The sequence below is a fragment of the Carettochelys insculpta genome, chromosome 5 (assembly GCF_033958435.1).
Source record: "Carettochelys insculpta isolate YL-2023 chromosome 5, ASM3395843v1, whole genome shotgun sequence".
Lineage (NCBI taxonomy): Eukaryota > Metazoa > Chordata > Testudines > Carettochelyidae > Carettochelys > Carettochelys insculpta.
The window spans coordinates 34,170,331-34,184,640 of NC_134141.1; the positions used below are offsets into that span (position 1 = coordinate 34,170,331).

Here is a 14,310-nt window from a genome sequence, read left to right on the forward strand (position 1 = left end):
GCCAACTAGCTATCTCAGTCTCTAATTCCCAGCCATGGAAAGGCAGTAAATCTGAAGGAGTATGGGCAGCCTCGGCCCCAAATCTTGCAACATGAGTGCTTTCTCGATTCACACCACCACCACCACATTCACATCAATCCACCTCCCACACACCACATTACAACCCCTGCAGCCCCTTCAAGCCCCCCGACCTTGCTGATTACAGAGAAAGAACATTTGCAGGAGATAGTGCAAATTTTGGATTGTGAGCTGACAATATCTCCCTTCTACACTCTATTAGGCCGGATTCTCCACTGCTTGCACCTTCCCAAAACAGGTGTAAAGTTGTACTAGCTCAGAAGGTTTTACATTCAATGTAAATGTAACGTTTTACATTACAAACAACTATTACTGTTTTACGTCCACTTTGCGCAGCTACAAATAGTTATGCAAAGGGTAAGTCAATGAAAAATCATACCTACTGAGTTCAGCGGAATAACTTCTGCTTCATACCGGTGCTCAAGAGAGCAGAATCAGGCTCCCAATTTTTTAGGTTGTGTGTAATTTCTACAAGTCTGATTTTCAGAAAAGCTGAGATCCTACCGACATCAAATCAAGTTGAAGGAGCTCAGGAGTCCTAAGTATCAATTCTGAATTGTGCAGAGGACACTGAAAATTGTTATCAAAGCATCCCATGAACATAAAAGTTCACTTCAAACATAAAAGATTAAAGCTGCTTCTCTTTTTTTTTTTTTTTTTTTTTTTTTTTTTTTTTTTAAGTCAAACAACTCCAAATGACTTGATGCTTTGCTGAGCACAGGTGTAGCTACTTTTTGAGTGTTAGACAAAACTTAGGCTTTTTCTAGTGGACTTTGGGGGCTTATGTATAAAGGTAAACTGGAGGGGCTGGTGAGGCCCCTTTACCAATAGGCAAATTTTGTAAAAATAGCTGTGAACAGCTGTATTTCAGAAACAGCCTGTCTGCAAGTTTCAACAAAGCTGCTATGGTGAATTTTTTAAAAAATGGTGCCAGATCTATTTTTGCTTCTCTGTCCATCTTAGAAAGAAAGTACATGAACATTTATAACTAAATATGCACTAGAATAATATATTGTTAATATGCAAGTACTCTCCCAACAAGGTTCTCAACTGAAATGGGCTTTTTTGGATCAAGAATACTGTTATTACATCACACCCTTCTTCTGGTAACTGAATACATTTCGCCCTGTGGATGTTTTCCATTCAATTTCATTTAAAAATATGTAGGGTGAAATGTACATGAATAACAAAAAAAGGAAGATAATGTAAAAGCACTGAGCTTGACCTGATCGAGCTCATGGCAGCCATGGGAATCATTTAGACAGGAAAGGCAACTTTCTCCTCTGTTTCCACTCATGCACAAAGTCCTCACGTTCTGAATCTCCTTATCAATCTGTTGTGGTTTCCAGTCCTCACATTCTGCTCTTTTGATATTCGTATATATAAGCTAATGTCAAATAAATCAGTACTTTTAAACTTCTGCACCACATATCCTTAGTATGCCTTGCCCCCTGCCTGCAAGTTCTGGTCATGTAAGGAGATACCATATCGACATTTTACAAAAATCCTACTCAGACCAGGAGTACATTTTGAGGTTTATTAAACTTGACAATGTCTCCATTAATCAAAAAACAGGGGGAAGTAAAAATAAAATATTGTATTTGAATGAGGTAATGAAGGAAGAACTGCAGGAGTGTGATATTTTAAAGGGAATGTCGGTGCTACTATTTGCAAGACTTGTTCCAGGGCTCATACACACAGTGGCTAAGGCTACACTACCGCACTCTGTCGACAGAAGTCACTGTTGGAAGAGATTTCCCGAGAACACTTCTGCTGACACGGTGCAACAAAAGTCAATCAGAAGAGTGCTCCAGCGCTTGACTGCTCTCACTACAAAACAGACACCTGGAAGCACAGCTGAGAGGGCTGCCCATTTTTCTGGATCCCCCCTCTGTCAACAGAAGGTCCCCCAGAGCATCTACACAGCTCTTTTGTCAACAGCCAAGCAGCATTATGCCTCACATCTGAGAGCCAGTATGCCGCTGGTGTAAGTGCTGAGTTTTTTGTTGACAATTTGTCAACAAAACTTCGTGTAGCCATTATGTTTAAAGCAGTACCTAAAATCCCTCATACTGCCCAATGCATCAAACTGGCACAGCATTCCACTGTATATGCAAGATTGGTTATTACTATTATAGGGTCAAGCACAAATGAAAAAAAGACCTAAGTATCGTTTGATTACAGAACCGTTTAACCTAACAATGATTTTTATTTATTTTAATTGTTTTTAATTATTATTTAAATCTATTTGTAAATTTGTATGAATTAAAACCAATGTTTGTTATTGAACAGGAAGAAGACAACAAGACAGACATTGTTCTCATGCCATGTGTGGAAGAATAATATGACAAAAATCATATATGTACATGTGCATGTATCCCAAAGTTATTTAAATAGTCTTTAAGATTATGAGAGGACATACGGACTTAATCCCAAAGCAGTTGTTTGATGGTATCATGTGACTTGCAAGTAATTACCTGCCATAGTGAAAAAAGGATCTTTTTATTTATATTTACATTTATTCCCCACAAAGATTACTTTGAAACCACGGTGAGCTCTGCTGCAAGTGTGACATAATTCTGTATTTATATGTTTCAGATATCCCATCCTGAAGACTAGCACTCTGTTTTATCATCAGAAAAATACAGCAGTCTTAATGTTAATGGAGAGGAATTACTTTTTGTGACATCTGTTTAATTTAGGATTTTGACTCATGAACAAGGCTGTGTCAGGTGAGGAAAAATTATCATTCTACATGCATTGTTTTTTTACTATTATTTCATTCCTGACAGCCTCACTTTAAAAACATGAATACTAAACCCAACCCCACAAATATTTATGTTGTCGTTGCATAAAAATTGCTCTTAAAACAGTTCTACCTGTATGTTGAAATCTCTCCGATGCTCAAACTATCCTACAGTGTCTTTTTTACAACATAAAATCCTCTCACATTATGAAAATACATATTATAGAATAAGGTCACTAGATATACATAGGGCAATTTTCTCTGCCTTTCTGAGGTACGCTTGTCTATTCTATCTTCCTACATCATCCTTTAAGTGATTTTATTTCGATGGACAGGCAATGATAAAAAGCATCCTAGAGGGCTGCTGGAAAAATCTAATTAAAAGAGCCAAAGAAATTTTACAGAACTTTGAGTATATTTTAGTCATATATTAAGTAATGGTATAGGCACGTCACTGACATTCATCATCAGTCCAGGGAAAAGCTCTTGGCCACAGCATCTTACTAGTGTAAGAATCCAAGGAGCTTGGCCTATAAAATAAAATCAATATTGTAACCTTAACTGTAAAAGAAAGACAGACACTGGAAGATTTTGAACTTAACAAGACTACAGATGAGTTTTGAGATAAGACAATTTGAGGGAAAGCTATTCATTTATTCATGCCAAGATGTCTCCAGGCTTTTACTATTGCTAATATTTTTATAATCTATATTTGTAGCAATTTAGGATTATTTAAAAGATATGGTATATTAGCAGATTTCTGGGGAAATCTGAAAAGTGATTTGAAACTGCTGTGAAATAAAATCATTAGACCTAGGTTGAACGATTACAATTTGACAGCATGATGGTTACCAGGAGGATGGCAAAACAAATGGTGAAAAATGTACGAGAATTATTGGCATTAGTGGCTTTTTTAGTTAGTCCTCTCCCAGCATCAAAAGAAACAGGAAGGACAGATGAGCAATCAATATCCTAAGACTGACAGTCCCAAGGGTTAATAGAGAGTGGCCAATGTGCCAGGTCAGCTTGTCTGACAGGGACAGCCAGGCCAATGAGGGAATCAGGGGCCTGGTGTCCCATCCTCCACTAAAGATACCTTAAACAGAGTACTTTGAGCTAACGAAAGGGCAGCAGCCTGAACTGAGCTGGAGCACAGCTGCAGCTGTGGAAACTGAGGGACCAGAGAAGCAGCTCAGAGAGGAGAGCTCAGCTGAAGACAGAGCAGCAGCAGCCAGAGACAGACTGGAGCAGTCCAGATCCGAGTGTGGTGAGGAGGTGAGCAAGGTGAGGGGGACCCCAAGGAAATGAGGGTCCAGCTCAGAGAGATGCCACCAGAAAAGAGGTCTTGGAGGCCGGACTTGGTGTGGGATCATAACCCTTACGAAAGAGCCACCACGGGTAAGAGGAGTCCTGACACCTGGGGGCATGCAGCTCCTTCCACAACAAGCGTCTGACCTGTTGTATCACTGCAGTGCAGCCAGAGCCTGGGGCTACGTCGACAGTGCCCTGGAAGATCGACCTGCTCAGGTTTGATCTTCCAGGGTTTGGTTTCGCATGCCTGGTATGGATATGTGAAGTGACCTCTAAAGGGTCACAGTCGATCCCTGTACTCCTCGTGAGACCAAGGAGTAAGGGAGCTCAATAGAAGAAACTCTCCCATCAACCTTCCCCTCTATACAGACAAGTTAGCTGAGCACAGATACATCGATTATAGCTAGGCAGCTGGCGTATCTAGAATTTAATATGTGTGGTCGACTGTCTTAATCTAACAAAACAAACCAGCAGTCATGGAGCACTTTAAAGACTAACAAAATAATTTATTAGGTGATGAGCTTATGTGGGGCAGACCCACTTCTTCAGATCTGGAAGTGGGTCTTCTCCACAAAAGCTCATCACCTAATAAATTAGTGTGTTAGTCTTTAAAGTGCTACATGACTGCTGGTTTGTTTTGTTAGGATACAGACTAACACAGCTACTTCTCTGTTTCTTAGTCTAGGGTAGACATAGCCTGGGAAGGAGGCTTTAGAGTCGTAAAGAACAGATTGCAAACTTTCCTTACATTTCAGAGGTAACTGTTGTGGTGTCCTTGTGCCCACACAATGGGATTACTGGTTCCTTCAACCTTTCCCAATTTGTCCTTATTTTTATTAGTTGTTGTTTAATAAACTGTATTTGCTTCAAAGTACATGTAATGATCACAGGGTGAGAGAAGCTTTCAGTGTGGGGACAATACCATGCAAATCTGTCCTGATTCCCCCGTGACAATAAGAAGGCTGGGGATCAAGCCTCACAGGGATCCTGGGCCTTGCCTTATCAGGGTTACAGGGACTCTGCCACACGGGAGAGTGTAAGGGGTGTCCTCAAAATCAGGCTGATCCTCACGTAAAGAAAGCTGGAGCAAGGACTCACTCAGATGCTTTCCCTAGCCAATTTCACTCTGTAATGCATGAATCAAGAAAATTCCCCACAATAGAAGGACTATTCCTTCACTTACAGAAAGAAGTAGCCAAGTTTAGGCATAAAATACATTTGGACAAAGTTTATAATATTTTCCTGACTCATGGGAATACCAGTAATGAAGTAAGAATATGCTACTCAGGAAAACGTGTGACTCTTCTGGTTTGGGGGGGTGGGGGGCTGAACGTCAATTATTTCAGAGTCTGAAGATATTCCGCATCTCCAAGGATCAGGGAGTTGTACCACTGACTTCAGTGGAGCTAGATTTTTCCCCTTTTCTGGTGAAACCCACTGATTTCAGTTGAGCTACACCCATTTGTACCTGCTGAAGATCTGACCCATCCCCTAATATTTTATTCTTCTCACAAGCGAATTTAAAGTTAACACTAAGATAAAGAATAGCATGTTCACACCTGACAATGGATTAAATACTGTCCTTGATGAGTGTGAGTGGAAGAATTATTGACATTAATATGACATTATTTTGTTATGCCATGCATTATATTTTTATTTGTAATTGTCTTTTCAAAATAACAAGCTTCTGAGAATTGCTTCATTTTGTCTGCTGAGTTCAGCTATCAAAACTTAAAAGGCAAGAAGCACTTTTCACCCTCATTAAGCTATTGCTGAACCTACTATCATCATCTGCAATTATATTTAAAAGAGATATTTGTTGTACAACTAAGGAAGCCCAAAAGCAAATCAGATCTCAACTTGCTTTAATACCAGATTAAGTGTCAAACAAGAAATGGTGATGTTGAAAAATTAGACATACTGTATTGCTTGAGATCTAACATCTATTTCTGATTCCTAAATCAACAGAAAAGAAGGTCAGAAACAAGATTATAGTCTCTCACACAAAACTTCTATGCCAGTGCTATTATCATCATGATGCCACTTCTCAGAATGACACCCGCCAGTAGATTCAGAAAGGCCTGTTGCAATTAAGAACTTTGATTTAAAATACATTTCAAATCTTATTCATGATGAAAAGGACATCTTACCCTAAGACTGTTGAGGTTAGGAAAATTAATATTGTTCTTTCAGTGTCAGTGACTTTCTTTGACACAATACACTTAAAATAACACAGAAAAATCAATATATTTGCATAAGTACATAAATTTATTTAAAAACACTCATATTAAAAAGGAATAAAAAACTGGATCTAAACAAAATTCACTAGTAGGATATAAATTGGCATAAAAACATTCTTTGACATACAAAAGATTTGGGAATTTAGACTGAATTGAAGCTACGAAACATTTAACAGATATTCATCCAAGTTTTAATCCTACCAGATGAATGCATCTGTCAGATGGAGGCTATGTATTTCTAAAGCTCATGCTTTAGCCTTCTGCAGGTGCACCAGGAGTTGGATGTATTCTTGAACTCTGTCCAATGTAGGCCACCAAGCAACCAAGGTGATCTGTTATAGTTCTCAATTCCTGGACAGCATTAATTACTTCCTCTTTTAATTCCCTCACTTCAGAAATTAAAATGTCAATTTTAGGCAGTCCATGAGAAGAGGGTCCAAGAAGGAAAGTGCCATCAGGAAGGGACCCAATAGGAAATGCGTGTCCAGTGGGTGGGGAAAAAGCAAGGGGGGACAAGTGTCCAGAAGAGGGATGTCCAGCAAAGGGAGCCTGGGCCTGAGAAGAGGAGCATCCAATAGCTGCTGGGCAGACAACCGGTGAAGAGAGTTCAGCTGTTTCTGATTTAATGGTATGTTGGCATCTTGATCCTTGACTGTTGGTAGATGTGGGTGAAGTGTGAGAGAGTGAACATGATGAAGAAACTGTAAAATTAAAATTTATTTCATTGTACATTGACCTCCAGAATGTTTGAACATCTGACTTCTGCAGAATTCCATATAAAGCTCTAATTGTATCGGTTAGTTGTTATACATATCATTCATAAATGTAAGCTGTATTTTTACTTTAAATAATGTTGTAATATCATGATAAAAATAGTTTCAAAGTATGACAAAGTTTTTGCTATTACAAAATATATGTTTTACTTCCAAAATCTAGCTTTGTAAACTCATACATGTATATATAATATACTCATCTTAAATTATTCCTGTCTGATTTAAGAGAAATACTCAGTTACTTACCAAATAATCAATTAAGGGTTTCTCCACCAGTTCTTTGCTTATCTCTTTAAAAAAAAATGAACTGGGGGTCTTCTTAAGCCAGGCCACCTCCCCTGTATAACGATGGGCGACAACCTGTTTGTCACGTTTTCAGAAATTCCTTTTCCCAAATGTATGGGGAGTTTTCCACATAAAATTTTAATTGTTGAGAACGTCACAACAATTTCCTATCGTACTTAAGCATCAATTTTAGTGAATTTTTATTCCTGCATCACAGAAAATCGTAGTTTTGTCTTAATATAGACAGACATACAGTGTCAGTCAGACATACAAGGTCAGCCAGAGTGAAAATGTATAATGGTTAGATTTTTAAAGTGTGCAGCCATGTTATTTTAAAACAAACATACATTTCTGCTTGGTATATGTGCACTCAGGGTTGATTCAACATCCAATTATGTCAATAAGAAATAATCAACTGATGAGTAAAAATTTGCTGAAGTTCACATCTAATATAGACATAGTATTTCACATTCCTTAAAGGTTATATTTCAAAAGGTAAAAGGAAAATTAGTTATGTCTTGTAAAGAAGTCTTAATCCATAAGTCTCTAAGACTTCAAACAGGAAAGTGAATATAGCACAATCTTATAGATGGAGAAACTGAGGCATGGAACACATAAGTGACTTACTGAAGGTCAAGCAACAGAAACAGAACCCTGAGCACCTTAATTAAAATGCAGGGTCTGATGCATTGGACTACATTGCTTCCTAACAGGTAACAACTTCAGCGTCTTATGACTTATAACCATTTTTTAGAAAACAACTTCATCCTAGTTATTTTGGAAATCTATTGTAGCTTTTTGATGCATTACATTTGTTTTGGTAAGATTGCATAAAGAACACTGTACCTCACTTTTTATGTCAAAACAAATGTAGTACTAACTATATGATCTTCCTACAATAGTTAACTTCATGTATTTTTCAAAAAAGACAAGGCTGTCAGATTCATAAAAATAATTTAAAATCTTTTCCCTTTTTTAAAGAAAAATTTTCAGAATCTGTTCCCCATACTTCTGTGGTATTACATATTTCTATAGCATTCCCAAACATTCCAAAGACAACTTAAGTAAACCACAAAGACAGTACAATGATTGCACAATGAGAAATAATGATAGGCTTGCTCTCTTTCACAAATGTTTATAATATGGCTTCATCAAATATGAAAAGGAAACTAATTTAGAAATCAAACTTTGGGTAAAGAAAATGACTATATTTTTGCACAGCAAATCCACAGTCTCTATTTACACTTTGGAGCAACTGTCTGATGGCACGGAAAGAGCTATGTTTAGAACAATGGTATGTACAAAAGTGAATTCAGTGTCAAAAATTAAATATGAAATGACTGATCATTACTGTTTTGATCAACCCAGAGCCTCTTTCAATTGGTTTTTGTTTGTTTTGGTTTAGCTTATTTCTGTTCTTCCTTATATTTCCCTATTTTTCACTCTCCCAGCATACTCTGGAAAATACCAACATCTTTAACATGTCAAAGTCTCTTAAGAAAGAGGGTGAAATTAAGACATTGATAATAGTAGTTTGCTTGTAGTTAAAGCTCTGTAACTGTAAAAGCAGAAGCTTTGGTGTTTTACTGATAATGCAGTGTGGTATGATGAAGATTTCACTGTAATTTGGTAAAATTTTACTCCTCCCCCTTCAGTTTTATTGCCACTATGCGTCCTAGCTAAATGTAAATCCTTACTAGTCATGTTTCTCTCCTCTTTCATGTTACATGCCTACACACCACAGAACTTGTGCAAATAGTGCAGATTATAATGAAGTCATTTATCCTGTGCCTTTGTCCATCTCCAACTGCCTAATGGTATCCATCTTTCATGAGGAATAAGAAAAAGTCATTCAAATTTCAGCACACCCAACATGACTGACAACTCAATAAGTATTAACACACTATGGTATGCTCTTCGAAGGGAGTAACCCTTTGAATAAACAAGCTAGGAACTCCAAACTTGGTTGAGCACTAGGGTTTTATCATAATTGCCACCTTCAAACTCAGTGCTATCACCTTTTGACTGCTCTGCAAATGGCAACACAGCAAGATAAAAGTATTTTATTACATTAAAAGAGATCTACCAGCTCAGTTTCTGAAACCAACCATTGTCTTTGACAAGGGCTTAAAAAATAGATTGATGATGGCTTAACTACTTTCCACATGAAGCTTCAAACACTGGAAATGTCTCATGACTAGCTACTTGGAGAAATAAGTCCATTTCAATACATAAGTAACTGAGTCCATACAACCAAAATGGAGCAGATGAGACCCGCTTCAAACTGAAGTCAGTATTGCTGTGATCTAAATTTTACCTCTGATTGTTTCTTTTAGTCTTGTAGAAAAAAATAAAATTACATTAAAATGAAAAAAGGCTACTTACCAGCATTTGTATTACCTCTGCACAGTCACACTTGTAGAAGCAGACACTTCAGAAATGTAGAATGATTCACATTTCTGATGCTGATGAGCTTCAGGAACCTTCTAGAAAAGCAGTGCCTGTTGGGACTGTCTAAGTATCCCCTAATGGATGGTCAAGCTGTTTAAAAAGCATCATGGGATTCTCCAAGTTCCTTGTTGGTTTCCCCCACCCCATCTATATCCTGGAGTCTTATGAGCACAGAACTGTAGGGAAGAAAGGAAAATAATCCTTCTTCCTTCATAATGGCACTGAGTCCCTTTGCACAGAAGCCCTCACTGATCTATTTCTTCTCTTTCCTTTGCCTTTTGTGCAGAAAGATAAGCAGAATCAATGCAAATGCCAGTCCACAGGGTAGATCTCTGGATCTGTAAAAAGCTTGGTACTGATAAATGAGTGCTCTGAACAAGGATCTTGGAGTTGCAAGATGAGATGGAGCACTGAGTATTCTGCCTTGGCCACAAACGTGATATCCTGGTGAGAGAAGGTAACATCAAAGGTGCTGGCACTCACCAACTTAAGGTATGTCCACACAGCGAAGAAAATCCTGCAGCTGACCCATGCTAGCCAACTTGGGCTCGCAGGGCTCAGGCTATGAGGCTGTTTCATTGAGTTATAGGCTTCCTGGGTTGTTGGACCCTCTCATCCTCCAGAGTCCTTCAACAATGAAACAATCCTGCTGCCCAAGTCTGAGTCAGTTGGAAGGATTTTCTTTGTTGTAGAGATATACCTATACATGAGAAATGAAGCTTTCTCAGTTTTGGGATAGCCTCAGAACCAGACGTGGTGCCTTCCTCTGACTGGGAGACACACACAGGCCAGGCATGATGACCTAACTCTGTCCCTGCCCCAGAACGGGGGCCTGTCCTCAAGACAGATCAGGTCTGTCTCCTAAAGCCTCTGTGAGAGTAAATCCCTGAGATAAGTATGTCAGTCCTTTTGAATATGAGGTTTAAAATCTTGAGGTGCCAAAAAATGATCCCATGAATGGATTTCCATGAGGAAACATGAACAGAGCTCTGGAAAGGCAAAGTGGCATCAGATACACCATTTAAGCTGAATCTTTCTTTTTTGAAGGTCCTTGGGATTGAAAGAGGTACAGTACCATGGGTCTGAAACTTGAAGCACTCCAGGAGTCTAACTATGCAATAATAAGAAATGAAGGAAATGTTCCTTATGAAACTATCCAAAACAGACTACAATTAGAAAATTATTAATACTAGTAAAAACTATTACTAACTAACAAGGAAGTCTGGTAAAAAAAAAAAAATTCTATGCACAGAGCCAACATACCTATGGAAAGAAAGGAACCGCAGTGATTGGGAACTACACAGTTCAAATCCAAATGTCTCATGATGAAAAGTTGGGGTTTATGCAGTCCAGTAAGCACTGCATTTCTAGGAAGTTCTTGAGGCTCATTTTGCCACAGAGGACTTCACTCGTCAAGTGGGAATATGCAGTGCTACTTTTAAGCGGAATACTAGACCATTTTCCCTACTCATGTGGTCAATTGTATAGAATGAAAAAAAGATAGGAACGATACAAAACTGTTTCTCAAAAACAGTGGTAACAAAAACCAGTCATGACAAATAACAGTAACAAAATAAAGCTGTTAACATAGGATGTGCATCCTTTTGGGGACTTTAAAATAAGTATATTGCCCTTGCTGTCAAAAGTCTGGGTATACAAAGTCACAGGCTGAATATATACATTTCATACGTGTTTGTTTGTTTTTTTAAATGAGCTGTAAATGTGGAAAGTAAGAAACATCCTACACTAATGACTAAAGGGGCAGGAGAGGAAACTGATGTTTTCATAACAGTAATAAAACTGACTGTGTGTAAAAATCATGATTATATGATTATTCACCCTACCTGACCTAGCTTTTTTAAAAGATACATGTGTTTTCAAACATTCTCAAAAATCTCTTTAGAAGAACAGGTAAAGTTTATTTCCTCCCCCTTTCTAAGTATCACTGTATTACAATTATGGAAACGAGAAGGGGAAAATCTGCATTACTGATGTATCTTTGAATCCTTTGGCATAAAAAGGACATCACCTTACCTTGATCTCTTTCATGCCATGTCCGACTCCCAGCAGCTGGTGAATTTGGAGAGGGGTAAAAGTCTCCGGTCGGGCTTGGTTCCATATTTTCATCTATGGAGATAGTTTTGGGTCTTTTGCTGTTGAAATAATGAAGGTGTTATTATTAATACTTATATGAAATTAGCATTTGTACTCCAGAGGATATAAGGATTTAAACAAAATTTTCAGCATAGAGCACAAACCACAAAAATAAATATTAAGACTAACCTCAAGCATAGGTTACACAGGTTTGATCTTAAACAGGGATATGTGTGTTGTATGTAAATATTTACATCATATAGTTGGCACGTGTGCATAATATGCCAAAAACCCATTGGCTATGTCTACACTAGCCAAAAACTTTGAAATGGCCATGCAAATGGCCATTTCGAAGTTTACTAATGAAGCGCTGAAATACATATTCAGCGCCTCATTAGCATGCAGGCGGCCACGGCACTTCAAAATTGACACGGCTTGCCGCCGAGCGGCTCATCCAGATGAGCAGATGGGAATAAGGGGACTTCAAAGTAGGCGGGGTCCTTTCGAAAAGGAGCCCTGTCTGGACGAGCCGCACACCGGCAAGCCGCGTCAATTTTGAAGTGCTGCGGCTGCCCGCATGCTAATGAGTCGCTGCATATGTATTTCAGCGCTTCATTAGTAAACTTTGAAATGGCCATTTGCATGGCCATTTCAAAGTTTTTAACTAGCATAGACATGGCCATTGAGGCGAGAGTTCTCATTCTCTACACATTTTAAGACCGGTGACATTAAGACCATGGCCAAAGATACAAAACCTGCAGTCGTCTGGAAAAGGGCCACATCACTAGAATATTAAATTCATTTTAATGCATAATTCATTTAAGGCAAAGAAAACCAGTGGAGGAATACTTCTGCACCCCAGATAAGGTCAGCCAGGTAAATTGCTCAGATAGGCTTGTGGAAGGAAAACTTATTTTCCCCACCTCACCAGATCAGAGTAACAAGTTATTTTTCAGAGGCCTGACCTGAAGATCTTTTTGGTTTCTATTAGTTTAATTTACAATGAAAGGGCTGTGTGTCAAACTCCATCATTCAAACAGATACACTCCACTACAATCTAGTTGGAGTAAATCAAGTTTCATTCTATAACTTCTCAGTCACTAGGGCTATGGTTAAACTAGAAGCATCCCTCAACTGCTGGCCTGGTCCCATAGCGCTTCCCCCCTCCCCCAGGAGGAGCTGTTGCTTGCCCAGCACCAGAAACACTGGCCAGCGTGCACCTCCACCCACATCCCTTTCTGTGGTCCCCCCACAAGTTGGGGGTGGGAGAGATAACTGCAGGGCCAAAAAGAAGTGCACAGCATAAGAAGTTCTCTCACTCCTGTACTAGACCACTAGAAAATGGTTTCCAAAACTATGGAGAAGTGATATTATACCTAACATCAATGCTAGTGTTACACAGCTCTGTCAATCTGCTCATGTGCAGGAAGATAGTCTCCCATCACGAATATATTGTCTACATATCATATATAAAAACACACATATATAAAAGCAACAAGAACTCATGTAATACTACACTTTCTTTACAATGCTATAGAATTGCTTTTCCCACGTCAGCAACCCTGACTTCACATAGCCAGATAACCAATATTTCTGCCAATACCAACCAGTATTTACTCTTTTTAAAACATTTACCTGCTTGGTGGAGAGGACAGTGACCTCTGTAGAGTTACACCCGAATTCATATCATGATAGTAGGGCTGGCTCGGAAGGTCTCCAATTGGGAAGTTTACTCCAGTTCCCTGGGTAATAGGCGCTGAAGAATACGTTAGAAAGAGTCAAAACTTATCCCTAAATTTCTGAGCATCCTTTCAATTTTTAGTATTATAAAACTCTAGAAATTTACAAAATAATGCGTTTTCTGCCTATGATAAAAATCAAATATGGTCAAGTTTTGTTAAAGTTTGCATACCAAAAAAACAAGTGAAGGTATATGCTCCCTCCAGTGCCCTCTCCCTATATCTCTGAATATAGATGGAGTTTTCTTACTGTATATTATTGGTTTAGAATAGATAATGTGGAAATCATTAATGGGAAAAACTGACAAAGATTGAGATACAAAACTGAGCATGCTGTAAAAGGGTCTGAACATCTCTAATCACCTATGCTTGCCAGATGCAGCCTTATAAAGAGACAGTATTGAACTGGTAAACTTGCCTTTCGCTTAGGATACAGACATTGTTTTCTGTGCACACATACAGTGTTCTCTTTACCTTTGTGTAATGTCTGGGCATTGTCCTTTTTTAACTTCAAAGGAACTGAATGGTATAACTCATGGGAAGGATTAATTTTTTTCTAATGGTCAAAGCATACTTCTGTTGTGGCTTGAGGT

At 38.5% G+C, this 14,310-nt stretch overlaps 1 protein-coding gene across 6 annotated transcripts in view; it reads right to left on the reverse strand.

Annotated features, from left to right (window-relative positions):
* Positions 1–14,310, reverse strand: part of NFIB (nuclear factor I B) — a 252,079-nt gene that overhangs the window by 56,305 nt on the left and 181,464 nt on the right. For 5 of the 6 annotated variants that reach the window (XM_074994909.1, XM_074994907.1, XM_074994905.1 and 2 more), the window contains exons 5-6: positions 13,614–13,734; positions 11,919–12,037 (exon numbers count right to left, since the gene is read on the reverse strand). In XM_074994909.1, coding sequence (XP_074851010.1) covers positions 11,919–12,037; positions 13,614–13,734 — 240 coding nt within the window. Of the gene's footprint in view, positions 1–6,397; positions 7,077–11,918; positions 12,038–13,613; positions 13,735–14,310 lie in introns of those variants that run through there. The other variant, XM_074994908.1, reaches the window with a different exon arrangement.